This window comes from Piliocolobus tephrosceles, chromosome 4 (assembly GCF_002776525.5).
Source record: "Piliocolobus tephrosceles isolate RC106 chromosome 4, ASM277652v3, whole genome shotgun sequence".
Taxonomy (NCBI): domain Eukaryota; kingdom Metazoa; phylum Chordata; class Mammalia; order Primates; family Cercopithecidae; genus Piliocolobus; species Piliocolobus tephrosceles.
The window spans coordinates 87,402,339-87,420,267 of NC_045437.1; the positions used below are offsets into that span (position 1 = coordinate 87,402,339).

General features: G+C 38.8%; 1 protein-coding gene across 1 annotated transcript in view; it reads left to right on the top strand.

The window, feature by feature from the left end:
• Nucleotides 1-1,108: 1,108 nt before the first annotated feature.
• Nucleotides 1,109-17,929, top strand: part of ADGRV1 (adhesion G protein-coupled receptor V1) — a 614,529-nt gene continuing 597,708 nt past the window's right edge. Inside the window, exon 1 of the mRNA XM_023215075.2 lies at nt 1,109-1,223. Within this exon, the coding sequence (XP_023070843.1) occupies nt 1,202-1,223 (22 nt within the window). The 5' untranslated portion in view covers nt 1,109-1,201. The remainder of the gene's footprint in view (nt 1,224-17,929) is intronic.

Consider the following 17,929-nt stretch of genomic DNA (forward strand, 5'->3'; position numbering starts at 1 on the left):
TGGCTCAGCAACAGCTCATAATAGCGCTAAATTAGTGCCCCTGGACAGCAGTATGTAACACAAAGTATCTAGTTATTCCTATTCAAGTTAGGAAGAGTACTTGTGTGAGCTGCATTTAAAATGAGGAGGCTGAGAACCCAATTTTTTTTTTCTTCTATAAAAAGCGGTGAGTTGGTGTGGGAGTGCTAATCTTTCTCTTTGCTCCCAGTTTGAAACTTCCGTGATTCTAATAATGCTGCATTTGCTTTAAAAAATCTCTGGTGCAGATGGGGATGTGCACATTACTGATGGTATGGTCTGACATTGGGCCTTTACCTTTGTGCACTAGGAAAGATAAGCAACATTTGCTGAGGGTTTACCACCTGCCAGGTGTACTGTAAAGAGTTGCACTTCACACACAGTCTCATTCAACTACTAACAGCCTTATGAGTAATTCATAATCCTATCTTATGAGGAGACAGACAGTTCATCTCAGATGTTGACTTCAATCCCTGCTTTATAAATTCAGTTGAGGGTAGATCCTTCCTTTCTAATATTTCATCAATTTATGCCCAAATTCTTATGGGGTAAACTTAGGGAGTGCTTCGGTCAACATGCAAAGAAATATTCTCTTAGGAACGGAACAAGACTAGTAAATGGGTTTTCTTCCCAGAAAGAAAACTAGGAATTGCTTACAGTGGAGTACCCAGGGCGGTGTGCACCGCTGTCCATGGTGAGTTCCTTGTGCCCAAGGGGCAACTAGAAAGTTTAGCCAAACGAGACGATTAGAAAGCGCTGACCGCGCACTTTGGGACGCGCAGGCAGAGGCAGGACTCGCGCGCTCCTAAGCCCCTGCAGGTCAGCTTAGGCGCCTCGCTGCTGGAAGAGTCCATTAGGGATGGCCAAGGCAGGGTGTTTCCGACGCCGGAGCCCGCGCGGACCTGGCTGCCCGCTGCGCAGAGCAGTGTGCGCTGCCCTGGGCGGCCACCCCCGCTCCGTTGGTCAGGTGAGCGCTGCCTGGGGAGCCATGGGTTCTATTGGAGCAGAGGAAGGAAGGAGAGGGAGGAGGCAAGGGACGGGGAGAAAGGGGAGGAGAATGGAACCGCCCTCCTGATCGCGTAGTGGGAGTAAGAATCAGCAGCCTGCACTAGGAGTACGGACGGGAGTGAGAGGCAGAGCGAGGGTGTGTGGAGGGCCGGCGGGGACCGCTGGGAGCGCGCGGATGTCGGTGTTTCGGCGGCCAGGTAGGCTATGACTGAGGAGTGGTGCTGCGAGCATCGCGGTGCCCCAGGGGAGCGCCTCAGCATCAGCACCTGTTGCTGGAGGTGGGCGGTGAGGGCGGCGCGGGGGGCGGGCCACAGCCAGACGCAGGGACGCTGGGCGCGCAGCCGGCGCCGCGGCCTGCGGGTAACGGGGCATAGCTGCCCGCGTCGGTTCTGTCCAAGGCTGCGGCTTTGCAGGGAGCGTTAGGTTCCTGCACCCCCTATCCGCCCCTTCCAAAGATGCCTGATCTCAAAGGTGGTGAGAAGTGAATGAGCAGAGTGAAAAGTTTCCTTTCTTCTTTTTTCTGCCTGTTTGAAACCCGAACCCTAGCTTTAATTTTAAAAAAGTCTAGCTGAAAAATAACCGACCAAGAACGGCGCGCCATAGGTAATAATTGATAACGGGAAGCGTGAGATAAACTTAAGGAGTCTTGTTTGTGTTCCAAAATAACCACTGCGTCGAAAAATTTCAGTGAAGTATATTGATTTTAGGGAGCTTGGGATTAACATGGAGCTATAGCATAATATATATATGTATATATATTTAAAAGCTTATACTTTTTTAATTTTAAAAACTATCTCAAAATTGATTTTTTCTTAAAACCAAGAAATTATAGCTGTGTTCGTCAGGGGAAAATTGATTTTAAGGTGTGTTATCTTATGTAACTTGTTTTAAACCAACTTTTCCCACTTCATGAAATCCACAGCCTTTAAAATGTGTGTAATATATTTATTAGTATGCTGCACACTCTTTTAGAAACTGATATCAAATTTTAAAGATGCATAATTACTGAGAATTAGGATGAAAGTCAAAAATACACCTTAACTAATACAGCATGACTAGAAATTCTTACTGAAGTTATGATTACTTTAAATTACTAAAGTTTTTTTCTCCCTTTGTGTGTAGTTTATCAAAATAATTATATCAAACAACAACAACAAAAACCCAACAGATCATAAGTAAGAGAAAAAATGATATCTTAGGCAGGATACAAATGAGCACCAATAATTTATTCTGGGTTAATTTCATAGAGTAAGTGAAAACTATTCCCGCCTATGTAATTTGAGAAAAATGTAGGTTACAGGGAGATGTCAAAAACACTCTGAACTGTGTTATGATAAAATATATTAAATATGTGTGATTAGATAATAATGTTCTAGCTCTGCCATTGGCACACAATGACTTTGGACATTCACCCATCCTTCCAGGCATTAGTTTCTTCATTTATAAAATAAAGTAATTGGACTAGGTGATTGCAAAGGTTTATTTCAGCTAAAAATATTATATCTCTCAAATTATTACTTTTAGAAGAAATAACCAAGATATACACACTTTAAAAATGTACAGCTGAAGTACGACTGAATCTTATATCCATTTTCTCATTTCCATGATGAATAAATATAGCAGTCATTCCTTAATGAATGCCTGCTAGATAGTGAATTCTTAGAAACTCTTTACACAGATTATCTTATTTAACACAATGCCATCATAAATTGAATAGTAGTATATTCCAATTTATAGATAATGATAGTGAAGAATGAAAAGTTTAAGCTCCTTGCCCAGAGTTGCAGTTTATAAGAGCTGCATCAAATATTTTTTCGGAATGCTCTTAGGACCTTATACTATACTGAATGTGATGATTAAAAGCTAAAATTGTCCATAAACGGAAGTAATCTTGGACTACTATGAGAGTCCATAATGGGGCAAAGGTAAGTTATGTAACACTGAGTCTTGGTACCATTGAATATATAGGTGCTGTATCAGTCTCCAATTATTATATCCTAATAAGTTACATATTTATGCCGTATATTTATTAAATGTCAGTTGTATTCTAAGAAAGTGATAATATGAGATATATTTGGAACACAAATGGTTTTATGGTAATATAACTACTAGAAAAAATGTGAGAGGGCAGAAACTAGTATTAAGCAAATGCTAGTATTAAGTATGTCAAATGTCTTTCTACTTGAAGGTAGTCATGCTTGAGACAAAAATGCTTACACCCAAGGGAAAAGGGTGTTCGGAGTGGAATTAGCTGTGACTAAACTCTTTTGTTCATATACCATGATGAATCATAATAGTATGTCACATTTACTGAATTGTATGCCAGGAATTCTCTTAAGCCCTTTATTAGTGTAATTTTATATTGGATCATGAATTAAATTGTTTTATCCTGATTTACAAATGAAGAAACTGAGGCAGAAAGTTCTATGCCCTGGGAGGACCCACAAAGAAAATACTTTTTATCTTAGATTAAATGTGTGATCATTCATTGTTCTGAAATTCTTAGGCTGTTAACATAACATGAAATCTTGAAGCACTGGAAGGAGAGTTGGAGCCAAACTAAACCAACCTCTTTATTTTATATTTGAGGTAACTGAGATCTAGAACAGTTAAGAGACACACTTAAGGCAACATGTTTTAGTCACCTATACATTCTTGTATACTGCTAGGTAAGAAGTATCTTAATGGGTTAACTTGGTCGTTAATTGTTTGATTTATTGTCACTCAAACAAATGCCACCTTGTGCCGTTTCTTATATTGCTGCCCTACTTCTATTTAAAATTTCAAGGTTGCCCCAGTTAGGATGCAAAATCCTTGAAGATGATGATGGTATTCTATATTTCTCTTATATAGTGTCTATATATATATGTGATTATATCTATAGGGATTGGCATAATGGTTAATCTATTGAATAAATTGCTTTGTTGCCTATTTGCCTTTGATAAGTTGTTATTTTATGCACCAGGTCTGAAATCTACACAGTGGAAGCACAATGCCATCACCATTTTTCACTTCAAGTAGAGGGCAACTAGACAGTTTACAGATGCTTACAGAGTGTAATGAGCTTCTTACAAAATTGTTTAATTTGGTTATAAAATGCAGTGTATTACCATGGAGAGATTTGGATGTGTATTTCCCTGATTTTGGTGGGGCGTGGAGGAATCACATAGCTGAGTATCACACACTGTTCAATTTACCTCCCCACCATTCTGGAAATAACTTTTTTTCTGAGTGCAAAGATAATGCAAAGTCATGCAGGAAATTCAGACAGTAAAGAAATAATGAAAAAACACCAGAACCTCCCCAGTCTAAAGGTTTTGGTGAATATCCAGTCAGAGAGGTCTTTCTTCTCTTAATTCCTGTCGAATCACGGTGAGAGCTGAATTATTTATTGAAACCATTTACAGTAAAGTTTTATTTAGTCTTAGTATTCCATTACTCCTGGGCAGTTCAGACTTTATGTAAGTAAAGATATTTGTTGAGCAATGAAGGTAAACATACTACTAATAAACTAGAGTCTACTCCATGTAGAATGGAGTAGTACAGGAAAGTTGATTTCCTCACATTGCATGCCTAATTTTTTCCTTTCACAGGGTAGGATTGGGAACACAGGGAGCATCTTTTGCATGCATGGAGGGTTCCCCAATATGCCAGGATGTTAGGCCACACATGAAGCCACAGCACCCCAGCTCTGTTGCCCTGAGTGAGGTGTGACTGAGGAGGAGAAGGGTGGAGCTGAGGCACAAGCGACTGTGGTAATACAAAGGCTGTGTTTTCCGATTCTACTGTGACACACTATACACTTAAAAATGTACCAGACCAAGTCCCTGCCTCAGCTGCTGGGCAGGTGGTCACGGGGCCCTTTTCTGGTGCAGTCAGGCGTAAGTCTGGCTTTACCTCAAAGCGGGGGCAAAATGCTGATAGGGCATTTCTCATTCATTTATTCAGGATTCTGAAAACCTAGAATAGACCCTCTTTTATATTAAAGGGAAACACTGGTTGCTGGAATCATTGTCCATAAATGAGTTTTGAAGTAATACTCACAAAATTATTAAGTATAAAGAAAAGTTGTGGCGTTTCTTTGAGAGAAACGATAACTCTTTCTGTATGCATTTGCATGTAATTACACTGAAAATAGTTGTTTTGAAGATTATGTTTTCTGGTTATTTTAATTTCATAAATCTATTTGCTATTCAAAACTTACTTCCCTAGGCATATTTTCTTGGTTTAAACTATACGTTTGAGCATAGAGATTTTTCATGCTTCACTTTATTAGGGGCTTAACATGGCTTTAATCCAACCATCTGTTCGCATCTTGGCACATCAGCACGTCTGAGGTGCTGGCAGGGGCCAAATAAATTTCCCACATTTTAAAGGTTAGAGAAAGAGCTACCTTTATGAATAGATTCCAGATGATTCTCAGCAAGACAATGGTATAGAAGTGGAGTAAAAATGCATTTCATTCTCTGAAGCACAAGGTCCCCTGTCTGTCTTCAGTTTTGTTGAAAGGCAATTAGCATTTCAACTAGCCAGTTTGGTTACATGCAACGAAGTACTTGGGTTTATAATTTGCTGCTCTCTGTCTGAGGCTGTTGAGTGCTAGGTCTTATGTAATCCTTTCCAAGTAGTCTTCTCTCCAGCATAGTTATTGTTGCTGGTTTTAAATAACTAATCAACAGAGAGTTTTCCTTGCCTTCAACTGTAGGGTGCCATAGGGCAAGGAAAATGAAATACCAAGCAAATAAGGGGATGACTGTAATTATAAATAGTCATTATTGAAATGTGGCACAGGTTGAAAGACATAGAATAGCTTCAAATAAAATGCAACTCCAAAAAGTCATTGTGTGCACTGTTAATGGTTTATTTCTCATGCAGTATGCACAATAAGCATAGGGCATACATACTGGGATTAATTCAGTTAACATGACTCACAAAATTAACAAAGAAGGTGCAATTCCTTTATGCCAGAAAGAATTCTGTGGGGAATAAGTTTAAAAGAGAAAAGATTCTTAAGTGCTACAACAAATGAATAAGTGCTCTGAGGCATATAGTGGAAATAAAGGTTTTGTACTGTGTGCTGATTAAAAATAAGATTTTTGTCAGCTTCTTTAGTCATGAATTTTGACAATTAGGTGGTATTAATATACTTCATGTATATACTCATATTCCTCTGAAGGAGCCACTGTATGATATGGTAATCCTTTTGTTAGGATAATTAGGATGATATTGTCCTGTAATCCATGTCATGGACCAGTAATTCAGTGTAGCTCCATCTTTTAGTACAATACTGTTTTTGCATAACTGTACTTGTGTAAATATTTGGAAGTAAAATAATACATTTTTCATTCTTCAAATAATGTTTAACCAAAAGAAGGCATAATAGAAGTGTTTTAGATATGTCTTACAAGTGATCAGTATAGTTTTGAGAACATATGTGAAATAATTCATTTTCATCTATATTTCCAATCTGTGATTATAAAGCTTTTATTACAGTTATAGTTAGAATCATTAGTTTTATTTAACTAAATTCAACAGTGTTTGTGAGCAGGAATGAAACGAAGAGAGCTTGTTGGTTGGTTCTTTGGCAGACTAGTAAGCTAAGGTTGGAGAGTGTTCTGAAAAAAGTGGGACTTCATTGGGACCTTGAAAAATAGTGGAGGAGAGGGAGTGTAAAGAGGTAGAGAGGATTGAGACTACCTTAGATTAAAGTTGCAGAAGCATGAATAATACAAGTGCCTTGTCCCAGACACATATTAGATTAACCTGACTGGAAATGTTGAAGGAAGAGAAAGAGATGACTGGAAGTGCAGAGAAGGTTTGATTGTTTTTTAAATTGATAGATAATTCACATATAAAAAAAAAATCACCTTTCAAAGTATACATTTCCGTAACATTTAATATGTTTAAAAAGTTGTGGCTGTGTGTGGTGGCTCACTCCTGTAATCCCAACACTTTGAAAGGCCGAGGCGGGAGGGTCACCTGAGGTCAGGAGTTTGAGACCAGCCTGGCCAACATGGTGAAACCCTGTCTACACTAAAAATACAAAAAAATTAGCTGGGCGCGATGGTGGGTTCAATTCAGTACTACAGGTGGGCCTGTAGTGCCAACTACTTGGGAGGGTGAGTCAAGAGAATCATATGACCGCAGAGGCAGAGGTTGCAGTGAGCCGAGATTACGCCACTGCACTCCAGCCTGGGCAACAAGAGCAAAACTCCATCTCAAAAAAAAAAGTTGTGCAGCCACCACTGTCTATTCCAGAACATTTTCATCACCTCCAAAAGAAGCTCTGTACCCATTAGCTTTTGCTCTCTATTTCACCTTTCTCCACCACCTTCCAATTCCTAGAAACCAGTAATCTATTTTCTATCTCTATAGGTGTGCCTATTCTGGGCATTTCGTATAAATGGAATCATACAATATGTGGCCTTCTGTGTCTACTTTTACTTAGCATGATGTTTTAAAGATGCATCCGTGTTGTACCTTGTAGCAATACTTCAGTCTTTTTGTAATTGCCAAATAATATTCCAGAGTATGGATATGCCACCTTTCGTTTATGCATTTATAAATAGATGGGTGTTTGTGTTGGTTTTACTTTTTGATTATTATAAATGATGCTGCTTTAAGCATTTGCATACAAGTTTTTTGTGCAGACGTAAGTTTTTTGTTCTTATGGTTGCACATCTAGGAGTGGAATTTCTAGGTCATATTGTCACCTTGTGCTTCATTTTTTGAAGAATTTCCAACTGTTTTCTAAAATGTGTTTACCATTTTATATGCCCACCAGCAATGTATGAGAGTTTCAATTTCTCTCTTTTTTATGGTAACCATCCTATTGGGTGTGAAATGATGTCTCATTTGGGTTTTGATTTGTATTTCCTTAATGACTAATGATGTTGAGAACCTTTTCATATGCTTGTTGGTCATTTGTGTATCTTCTTTGGAGAAATTTCTATTCAGGTTTTTTGCCCATTTTTAAAATAGTTTTTTTTTTTTTTTTATTGAGTTATAAGAGTTCTTCCCATACTCTAGATACTAATCCCTTATCAGATATATCATTTGCAATTGTTTTTCATTGTGTGGGTTGTCTTTTTACTTTCTTGATGGTGTCATATGAAGCAAAATGTCTTAATTTTGTTGGATTAATTTATTTAACTTTTCTTTGGTTGCTTATACTTTTGATGTCACAGCTAAGCAACTGTTGGCTGATACGAGGTCACAAAGATTTATACCCGTGTTTTCATCTAAGAGTTTTATAGTTTAAGCTTTTACATTTAGGTTTTTATTCCATTTTGTGTTAATTTTTAATATGATATAAGTTTCCTTCATTTGCACATAGATATCTAATTATCCAGGTTCCATTGGCTAAATAAATCATTCTTTCCTCATTAAATTGGCTGGGCTCCACTGTCAAAAATTAATTGACTATAAATGTATGATTTTGTTTCTGGACTCAACTCTATTTCGTTGATCTAGTTGTCTTTCTGCCAGTACCTCACAGTCTTTATTATTTTACATCTTTTGTTAAATTTTTTCCTAAGCATTTCATTTATTAATAATGTTGTGAATGCAATTATTTTCTTAATTTTATTTTTGAATTCTTCATTACTAATATGTAGAAATAACAATTGATTCTTGTATATTGATTTTGTATCCTGTAATCTTGCTGAAGTCTTTTATTTTTTTATGTGTGGACTTTTTAGGACATTCTATATCCAATATCATGTCATTTGTAGATAGAGATAGTTGAATCTATCTTTCCCGAGGGTATGTTTTATTTATTTTTTTTCTTGCCTAGTTGTCCTGCCTAGAACTTCCAGTAAAGTGCTGAATAGAAATGGTGAGAGCTGAGATCCTTGTCTTGTCCTGTGATCTTAGAGAGAAAACTTTTGGTATTTTAGGATTAAGTATGATGTGGATACCCATCATAGACACCCTTTGTCAGGTTGGAGAATTACCCCTTTATTCCTACTTTGTATAATAAAAAGATGTTGAATTTTTTCAAGTGCTTTTTTTGTGTCTTTTGAGATCATCGTGTGATTCCCTCTGCTTTTTTTCTATTAATTTGGTACATTGCGTTAATTTGTTCTTGATGGTGAACAAGTGTTGCATTCTGGATAGATCTAATTTGGTTATATAGTGTATATTTTGTTTTATATGTTACTGGATTTGGTTCGCTAGTATTTTGTTAAGAGTTTTTGTGTCAATATTCATAAGGGATATTTGTCTTAGTTTTTTTCTTAGTTCTTTTTTGCCATAATGTCTTTGTCTGGTGTTAGTATCAGGTAATACTGGCCTTATAAAATAGTTTGGAAAGTCTTGTTCTTTATATATATATATTTTTAAGTTTCTGAAGGGTTGATGTTAATTATTCCTTAAACATTTGGTAGAATTCACCAGTGAAACCATCTGGTCCTGGACTTTCTTCATGGTAAGTTTTGCAATTACTAGTTCAATCTATTTAATTGTTGTGGGCATATTCAGATTTTTAATTTCTTTTCGAGTCAATTTTGGATGTTTGTATCTTCCTAGGGATTTGTTTACTTCTAGGTTATCTAGTTTGTTGGCATATAATTGTTCATGGTTATGCTTTATATACTTAGTTTTATTTCTGTAAAGTTGGTAGCAATGACCCCTTTTGAATTTCTTGTTTTAGTAATGCAAATATTCTTCCTTTTTTTCTTAGTCTAGCCAAAGTTTTGTCAGTTTTGTTATCTTTTTTTTTTTGACAGAATCTTCCTCTGTTGCCCAGGCGGGAGTGCAGTGGTGCGATCTTGTCTCACTACAGCCTCTGCCTTCTGGGTTTGAGCGATTCTCCTGCCTCAGCCTCCTGAGTGGCTGGGATTACAGGCGCCTGCCACCACGCCCAGCTACTTTTTGTATTTTTAGTGGAGATAGAGTTGCACCGTGTTGGCCACCTGGTCTCAAACTCCTAATCTCAAGTGATCCACCCACCTCGGCCTCCCAAAGTATTGGGAGTACAGACGTGAGCCACAAAGCCCAGTCACTTTTATTATCTTTTCAAAGAACCAACTTCTACTTTTGTTCATCTTCTCTATTGTATTTCTATTCTATATTTTATTTATTACCACTCAAATATTTTTTTCTTTGTTTCCTTCTGCTTGATTTGGGTTTAGTTTGCCTATTTTTCTTCTACTTTCTTTTTTATTTTTATTTTATTATTATTATACTTTAAGTTCTAGGGTACATGTGCATAACGTGCAGGTTTGTTACATATGTATACTTGTGCCATGTTGGTGTGCTGCACCCATCAACTTGTCAGCACCCATCAACTCATCAGCATCCATCAACTTGTCATTTACATCAGGTATAACTCCCAATGCAATCCCTCCCCCCTCCCCCCTCCCCACGATAGGCCCTGGTGTATGATGTTCCCCTTCCCGAGTCCAAGTGATCTCATTGTTCAGTTCCCACCTATGAGTGAGAACATGCGGTGTTTGGTTTTCTGTTCTTGTGATAGTTTGCTGAGAATGATGGTTTCCAGCTGCATCCCTGTCTCTACAAAGGACACGAACTCATCCTTTTTTATGGCTGCATAGTATTCCATGGTGTATATGTGCCACCTTTTCTTAATCCAGTCTGTCACTGATGGACATTTGGGTTGATTCCAAGTCTTTGCTATTGTGAATAGTGCCGCAATAAACATACGTGTGCATGTGTCTTTATAGCAGCATGATTTATAATCCTTTGGGTATATACCTAGTAATGGGATGGCTGGGTCATATGGTACTTCTAGTTCTAGATCCTTGAGGAATTGCCATACTGTTTTCCATAATGGTTGAACTAGTTTACAATCCCACCAACAGTGTAAAAGTGTTCCTATTTCTCTACATCCTCTCCAGCACCTGTTGTTTCCTGACTTTTTAATGATTGCCATTCTAACTGGTATGAGATGGTATCTCATTGTGGTTTTGATTTGCATTTCTCTGATGGCGAGTGATGATGAGCATTTTTTCATGTGTCTGTTGGCTGTATGAATGTCTTCTTTTGAGAAATGTCTGTTCATATCCTTTGCCCACTTTTAGATGGGGTTGTTTGTTTTTTTCTTGTAAATTTGTTTGAGTTCTTTGTAGGTTCTGAATATTAGCCCTTTGTCTGATGAGTAGATTGCAAAAATTTTCTCCCACTCTGTGGGTTGCCTGTTCACTCTGTTGGTAGTTTCTTTTGCTGTGCAGAAGTTCTTTAGTTTAATTAGGTCCCATTTGTCAATTTTGGCTTTTGTTGCCGTTGCTTTTGGTGTTTTAGACATGAAGTCCTTGCCCATGCCTATGTCCTGAATGGTATTACATAGGTTTTCTTCTGGGATTTTTATGGTTTTAGGTCTAACATTTAAGTCTCTAATCCATCTTGAATTAATTTTCGTATGAGGAGTAAGGAAAGGATCCAATTTCAGCTTTCTACTTATGGCTAGCCAATTTTCCCAGCACCATTTATTAAATAAGGAATCCTTTCCCCATTTCTTGTTTTTCTCAGGTTTGTCAAAGATCAGATGGCTGTAGATGTGTGGTATTATTTCTGAGGGCTCTGTTCTGTTCCATTGGTCTATATCTCTGTTTTGGTACAAGTACCATGCTGTTTTGGTTACTGTAGCCTTGTAGTATAGTTTGAAGTCAGGTAGCGTGATGCTTCCGGCTTTGTTCTTTTGACTTAGGATTGTCTTGGCAATGCAGGCTCTTTTCTGGTTCCATATGAACTTTAAAGCAGTTTTTTCCAATTCGGTGAAGAAACTCATTGGTAGCTTGATGGGGATGGCATTGAATCTACAAATGACCTTGGGCAGTATGGCCATTTTCATGATATTGATTTTTCCTATCCATGAGCATGGTATGTTCTTCCATTTGTTTGTGTCCTCTTTGATTTCACTGAGCAGTGGTTTGTAGTTCTCCTTGAAGAGGTCCTTTTTTTTTTTTTTTTCTGAGACGGAGTCTCGCTATGTCGCCCAGGCTGGAGTGCAGTGGCTGGATCTCAGCTCACTGCAAGCTCCGCCTCCCGGGTTCACGCCATTCTCCTGCCTCAGCCTCCCGAGTAGCTGGGACTACAGGCGCCAGCCACCTCACCCGGCTAGTTTTTTGTATTTTTTAGTAGAGACGGGGTTTCACCGTGTTAGCCAGGATGGTCTCGATCTCCTAACCTCGTGATCCGCCCATCTCGGCCTCCCAAAGTGCTGGGATTACAGGCTTGAGCCAACGCGTCCGGCCGAAGAGGTCCTTTACATCCCTTGTAGGTTGGATTCCTAGGTATTTTATTCTCTTTGAAGCAATTGTGAATGGAAGTTCAATCATGATTTGGCTCTCTGTTTGTCTGTTACTGGTGTATAAGAATGCTTGTGATTTTTGCACATTAATTTTGTATCCTGAGACTTTGCTGAATTTGCTTATCAGCTTAAGGAGATTTTGGACTGAGACAACAGGTTTTTCTAAATATACAATCATGTCATCTGCAAACAGGGACAATTTGACTTCTTCTTTTCGTAATTGAATACCCTTTATTTCTTTCTCTTGCCTGATTGCCCTAGCCAGAACTTCCAACACTATGTTGAATAGGAGTGGTGAGAGAGGGCATCCCTGTCTTGTGCCAGTTTTCAAAGGGAATTTTTCCAGTTTTTGCCCATTCAGTATGATATTGGCTATGGGTTTGTCATAAATAGCTCTTATTATTTTGAGATATGTTCCATCAATACTGAATTTATTGAGCGTTTGTAGCATGAAGGGCTGTTGAATTTTGTCAAAGGCCTTTTCTGCATCTATTGAGATAATCATGTGGTTTTTGTCTTTGGTTCTGTTTCTATGCTGGATTATGTTTATTGATTTGTGTATGTTGAACCAGCCTTGCATCCCAGGGTTGAAGCCCACTTGATCATGGTGGATAAGCTTTTTGATTTGCTGCTGGATCTGGTTTGCCGGTATTTTATTGAGGATTTTTGCATCAATGTTCATCAGGGATATTGGTCTAAAATTCTCTTTTTTTTTGTTGTATCTCTGCCAGGCTTTGGTATCAGGATGATGTTGGCTTCATAAAATGAGTTATGGAGGATTCCCTCTTTTTCTATTGATTGTAATAGTTTCAGAGGTACCAGCTCCTCCTTGTACCTCTGCTAGAATTCAGCTGTGAATCCATCTGGTCCTGGACTTTTTTTGGTTGGTAGGCTATTAATTATTGCCTCAATTTCAGAGCCTGCTATTGGTCTATTCAGGGATTCAGCTTCTTCCTGGTTTAGTCTTGGGAAAGTGTAAGTGTCCAGGAAATTATCCATTTCTTCTAGATTTTCTAGTTGATTTGAGTAGAGGTGTTTATAGTATTCTCTGATGGTAGTTTGTATTTCTGTGGGGTCGGTGGTGATATCCCCTTTATCATTTTTTATTGCGTCTATTTGATTCTTCTCTCTTTTCTTCTTTATTAGTCTTGCTAGCGGTCTATCAATTTTGTTGATTTTTGCTTTTCAAAAAACCAAAAATTTGGTTTTTGCTTTTCAAAAAACCAACTCCTGGATTCATTGAGTTTTTGGAGGGTTTTTTGTATCTCTATCTCCTTCAGTTCTGCTCTGATCTTAGTTATTTCTTGCCCTCTGCTAGCATTTGAATGTGTTTGCTCTTGCTTCTCTAGTTCTTTTAATTGTGATGTTAGAGTGTCAGTTTTAGATCTTTCTAGCTTTCTCTTGTGGGCATTTAGTGCTATAAATTTCCCTCTACACACTGCTTTAAATGTGTCCCAGAGATTCTGGTATGTTGTATCTTTGTTCTCATTGGTTTCAAAGAACATCTTTATTTCTGCTTTCATTTCGTTATGTACCCAGTAGTCATTCAGGAGCAGGTTGTTCAGTTACCATGTAGTTGAGCGGTTTTGATTGAGTTTCTTAGTCCTGAGTTCTAGTTTGATTGCACTGTGGTCTGATAGACAGTTTGTTATAATTTCTATTCTTGTACATTTGCTTAGGAGTGCTTTACTTCCAATTATGTGGTCAATTTTGGAATAAGTGTGATGTGGTACTGAGAAGAATGTATATTCTGTTGATTTGTGGTGGAGAGTTCTGTAGATGTCTATTAGGTCTGCTTGCTGCAGAGATGAGTTCAATTCCTGGATATCCTTGTTAACTTTCTGTCTCGTTGATCTGTCTAATGTTGACAGTGGGGTGTTAAAGTCTCCCATTATTATTGTATGGGAGTCTAAGTCTCTTTGTAAGTCTCTAAGGACTTGCTTTATGAATCTGGGTGCTCCTGTATTGGGTGCATATATATTTAGGATAGTTAGCTCTTCCTGATGAATTGATTCCTTTACCATTATGTAATGGCCTTCTTTGTCTCTTTTGATCTTTGATGGTTTAAAGTCTGTTTTATCAGAGACTAGGATTGCAACCCCTGCTTTTTTTTGTTCTCCATTTGCTTGGTAGATCTTCCTCCATCCCTTTATTTTGAGCCTATGTATGTCTCTGCATGTGAGATGGGTCTCCTGAATACAGTGGACTGATGGGTCTTGACTCTTTATCCAGTTTGCCAGTCTTTGTCTTTTAATTGGAGCATTTAGTCCATTTACATTTAAGGTTAATATTGTTATGTGTGAACTTGATCCTGCCATTATGATATTAACTGGTTATTTTACTCATTAGATGATGCAATTTCTTCCTAGCCTTGATGGTCTTTACATTTTGGCATGTTTTTGCAATGGCTGGTACCGGTTGTTCCTTTCCATGTTTAGTGCTTCCTTCAGGGTCTCTTGTAAGGCAGGCCTGGTGGTGACAGAATTTCTAAGCATTTGCTTATCTGTAAAGGATTTTATTTCTCCTTCACTTATGAAACTTAGTTTGGCTGGATATGAAATTCTGGGTTGAAAATTCTTTTCTTTAAGAATGTTGAATATTGGCCCCAACTCTCTTCTGGCTTGTAGAGTTTCTGCTGAGAGATCTGCTGTTAGTCTGATGGGCTTCCCTTTGTGGATAACCCGACCTTTCTCTCTGGCTGCCCTTAAGATTTTTTCCTTCATTTCAACTTTGGTGAATCTGGCAATTATGTGTCTTGGAGTTGCTGTTCTCGAGGAGTATCTTTGTGGCGTTCTCTGTATTTCCTGAATTTGAATGTTGGCCTGCCCTACTAGGTTGAGGAAGTTCTCCTGGATGATATCCTGAAGTGTTTTCCAACTTGGTTCCATTTTCCTCCTCACTTTCAGGCACCCCAACCAGATGTAGATTTGGTCTTTTTACATAATCCCATACTTGTTGCAGGCTTTGTTCATTTCTTTTTCTTCTTTTTTCTTTAGGTTTCTCTTCTCGCTTCATTTCATTCATTTGATCCTCAATTGCTGATACTCTTTCTTCCAGTTGATCGAGTCGGTTACTGAAGCTTGTGCATTTGTCACGTATTTCTCGTGTCATGGTTTTCATCTCTGTCATTTCGTTCATGGCCTTCTCTGCATTAATTATTCTAGTTATCAATTCTTCCACTCTTTTTTCAAGATTTTTAGTTTCTTTGCGCTGGGTACGTAATTCCTCCTTTAGCTCTGAGAAGTTTGTTGGACTGAAGCCTTCCTCTCTCATCTCGTCAAAGTCATTCTCTGTCCAGCTTTGATCCGTTGCTGGCGACGAGCTGCGTTCCTTTGGAGGGGGAGATGCGCTCTTATTTTTGAATTTCCAGCTTTTCTGCCCTGCTTTTTCCCCATCTTTGTGGTTTTATCTGCTTCTGGTCTTTGATGATGGTGACGTACTGATGGGGTTTTGGTGTGGGTGTCGTTCCTGTTTGTTAGTTTTCCTTCTAACAGTCAGGACCCTCAGCTATAGGTCTGTTGGAGATTGCTTGAGGTCCATTCCAGACCCTGTTTGCCTGGGTGTCAGCAGCAGAGGCTGCAGAAGATAGAATATTGCTGAACAGCGAGTGTACCTGTTTGATTCTTGCTTTGGAAGCTTCCTCTCAGTCGTGTACTCCACCGTGTGAGGTGTGGGGTGTCGGTCTGCCCCTAGTGGGGGTGTCTCCCAGTTAGGCTACTCAGGGATCCGGGACCCACTTGAGCAGGCAGTCTGTCTGTTCTCAGATCTCAACGTCCGTGTTGGGAGATCCACTGCTCTCTTCAAAGCTGTCAGACAGAGTCGTTTGCATCTGCAGAGGTTTCTGCTGCTTTTTTTTTTGTTGTTGTGGTTGTTTAGCTGTGCCGTGTCCCCAGATGTGGAGTCTACAGAGACAGGTAGGCCTCTTTGCACTGCTGTGAGCTCCACCCAGTTGGAGCTTCCCAGCAGTTTGTTTACCTACTTAAGCCTCAGCAATGGCGGGCGCCCCTCCCCCAGCCTCGCTGCTATCTTGCCATTAGATCACAGACTGCTGTGCTAGCAATCAGGGAGGCTCCATGGGAGTGGGACCCTCCTGGCCAGGTGTGGGATATAATCTCCTGGTGTGCTCGTTTGCTAAGACCCTTGGTAAAGCGCAGTATTGGGGTGGGAGTTACCCGATTTTCCAGGTGTTGTGTGTCTCAGTTCCCCTGGCTAGGAAAAGGGATTCCTTTCCCCCTTGCGCTTCCCAGGTGAGGCAATGCCTCGCCCTGCTTCAGCTCTCGCTGGTGGGGCTGCAGCTGCTGACCAGCATTGATTGTCAGGCACTCCCTAGTGAGATGTACTCAGTACTTCAGTTGAAAATGCAGAAATCACCTGTCTTCTGTGTCTCTCGCGCTGGGAGCTGGAGACTGGAGCTGTTCCTATTCGGCCATCTTGCTCTGCATCCCCCTTCTACTTTCTTAAGGTGACAATTTAGGTTCTTTATTTGAGATCTTTCTTTTTTTAAATATATGCATTTATGCCTGTAAATTTCCTTCCAAGCATTGTTTAGGTGCGTCCCATACGTTTTGTTGTGTTCTGATTTTATTTTCATTAATCTCAAATTATTTTCTAATTGACATTGTGCTTACTTTTTTGATCCTTTGGTCATTTAGTAGTGTGCTGTTTAATTTCAACATGTTTGTACATTTTGCACTTTTTTCTGTTATTAATTTCGAATCTCATTCTCTTATTGTTGGACAATATACTTTGTATGATTAAAGTCCTTTAAATTTATTGAAACTTGATTTAGGGCCTTATATATTACCTGTTCTGGAGACTGCTTCATGCGCACTTGATAAGATGTGTGTCTGTTGTTGTGGGGTGAAGTGTTCTATAGACATGTATTGAGTAGTTAGTTTATAGTATGTTTTAACGCTTTTCTTATTCATCTTTTATTTAGTTGTTATATTCAGTATTGAACGTGGAGTACTAAAGTCACTAACTATAATTGTTAAATTATCTGTTTTTCCCCTCAATTTGGTCATTTTTTAATTCATGTGTTTTGGGATTGCTTTTTATGTACCTGTAGATTTACAGTTGTTACATCTTTCTGATAAATTGAGCCCTTTATCTTTATAAAATATCCTTCTTTGTCTCTAGGAACATTTTCTGTCCTAATGTCTATTTTGTCTAATATTAGTGTCTTAGTCCATTTTCTGAATACCAGAGATTGGGTAATTTATAAGCAATAGAGGTTTATTTAACTCACAATTTTGGAGGCCTGAAAGTCCAAGAACTTGGCTCTGGTATCTGGCAAGAGCTTTTGTGCTACGTTATTCCAGGATGGAAAGTTACAGGGCAAACAAGCATGTGAGACAGAGAGGGGAAATTAGACCAAACTTATCCTTTTATCAGGAGGCCACTCCTGTGATGACTAACCCACGCCCCTAATAGCAGCATTATTCCATTCACAGACTTGTGAAGTTGTGAAGGCAAAGCCTTCATAACGTAATCACCTCTTAAAGGTCCTACCTCTCAACACTGTTAGTTACAATGGCAATTAAATTTCAATATGAATTTCGGACAGGTCATTCACACTGTAGTAATGAATATAGTCCCTTCAGCTTTCTTTTGGTTTCTGTTTGCTATATA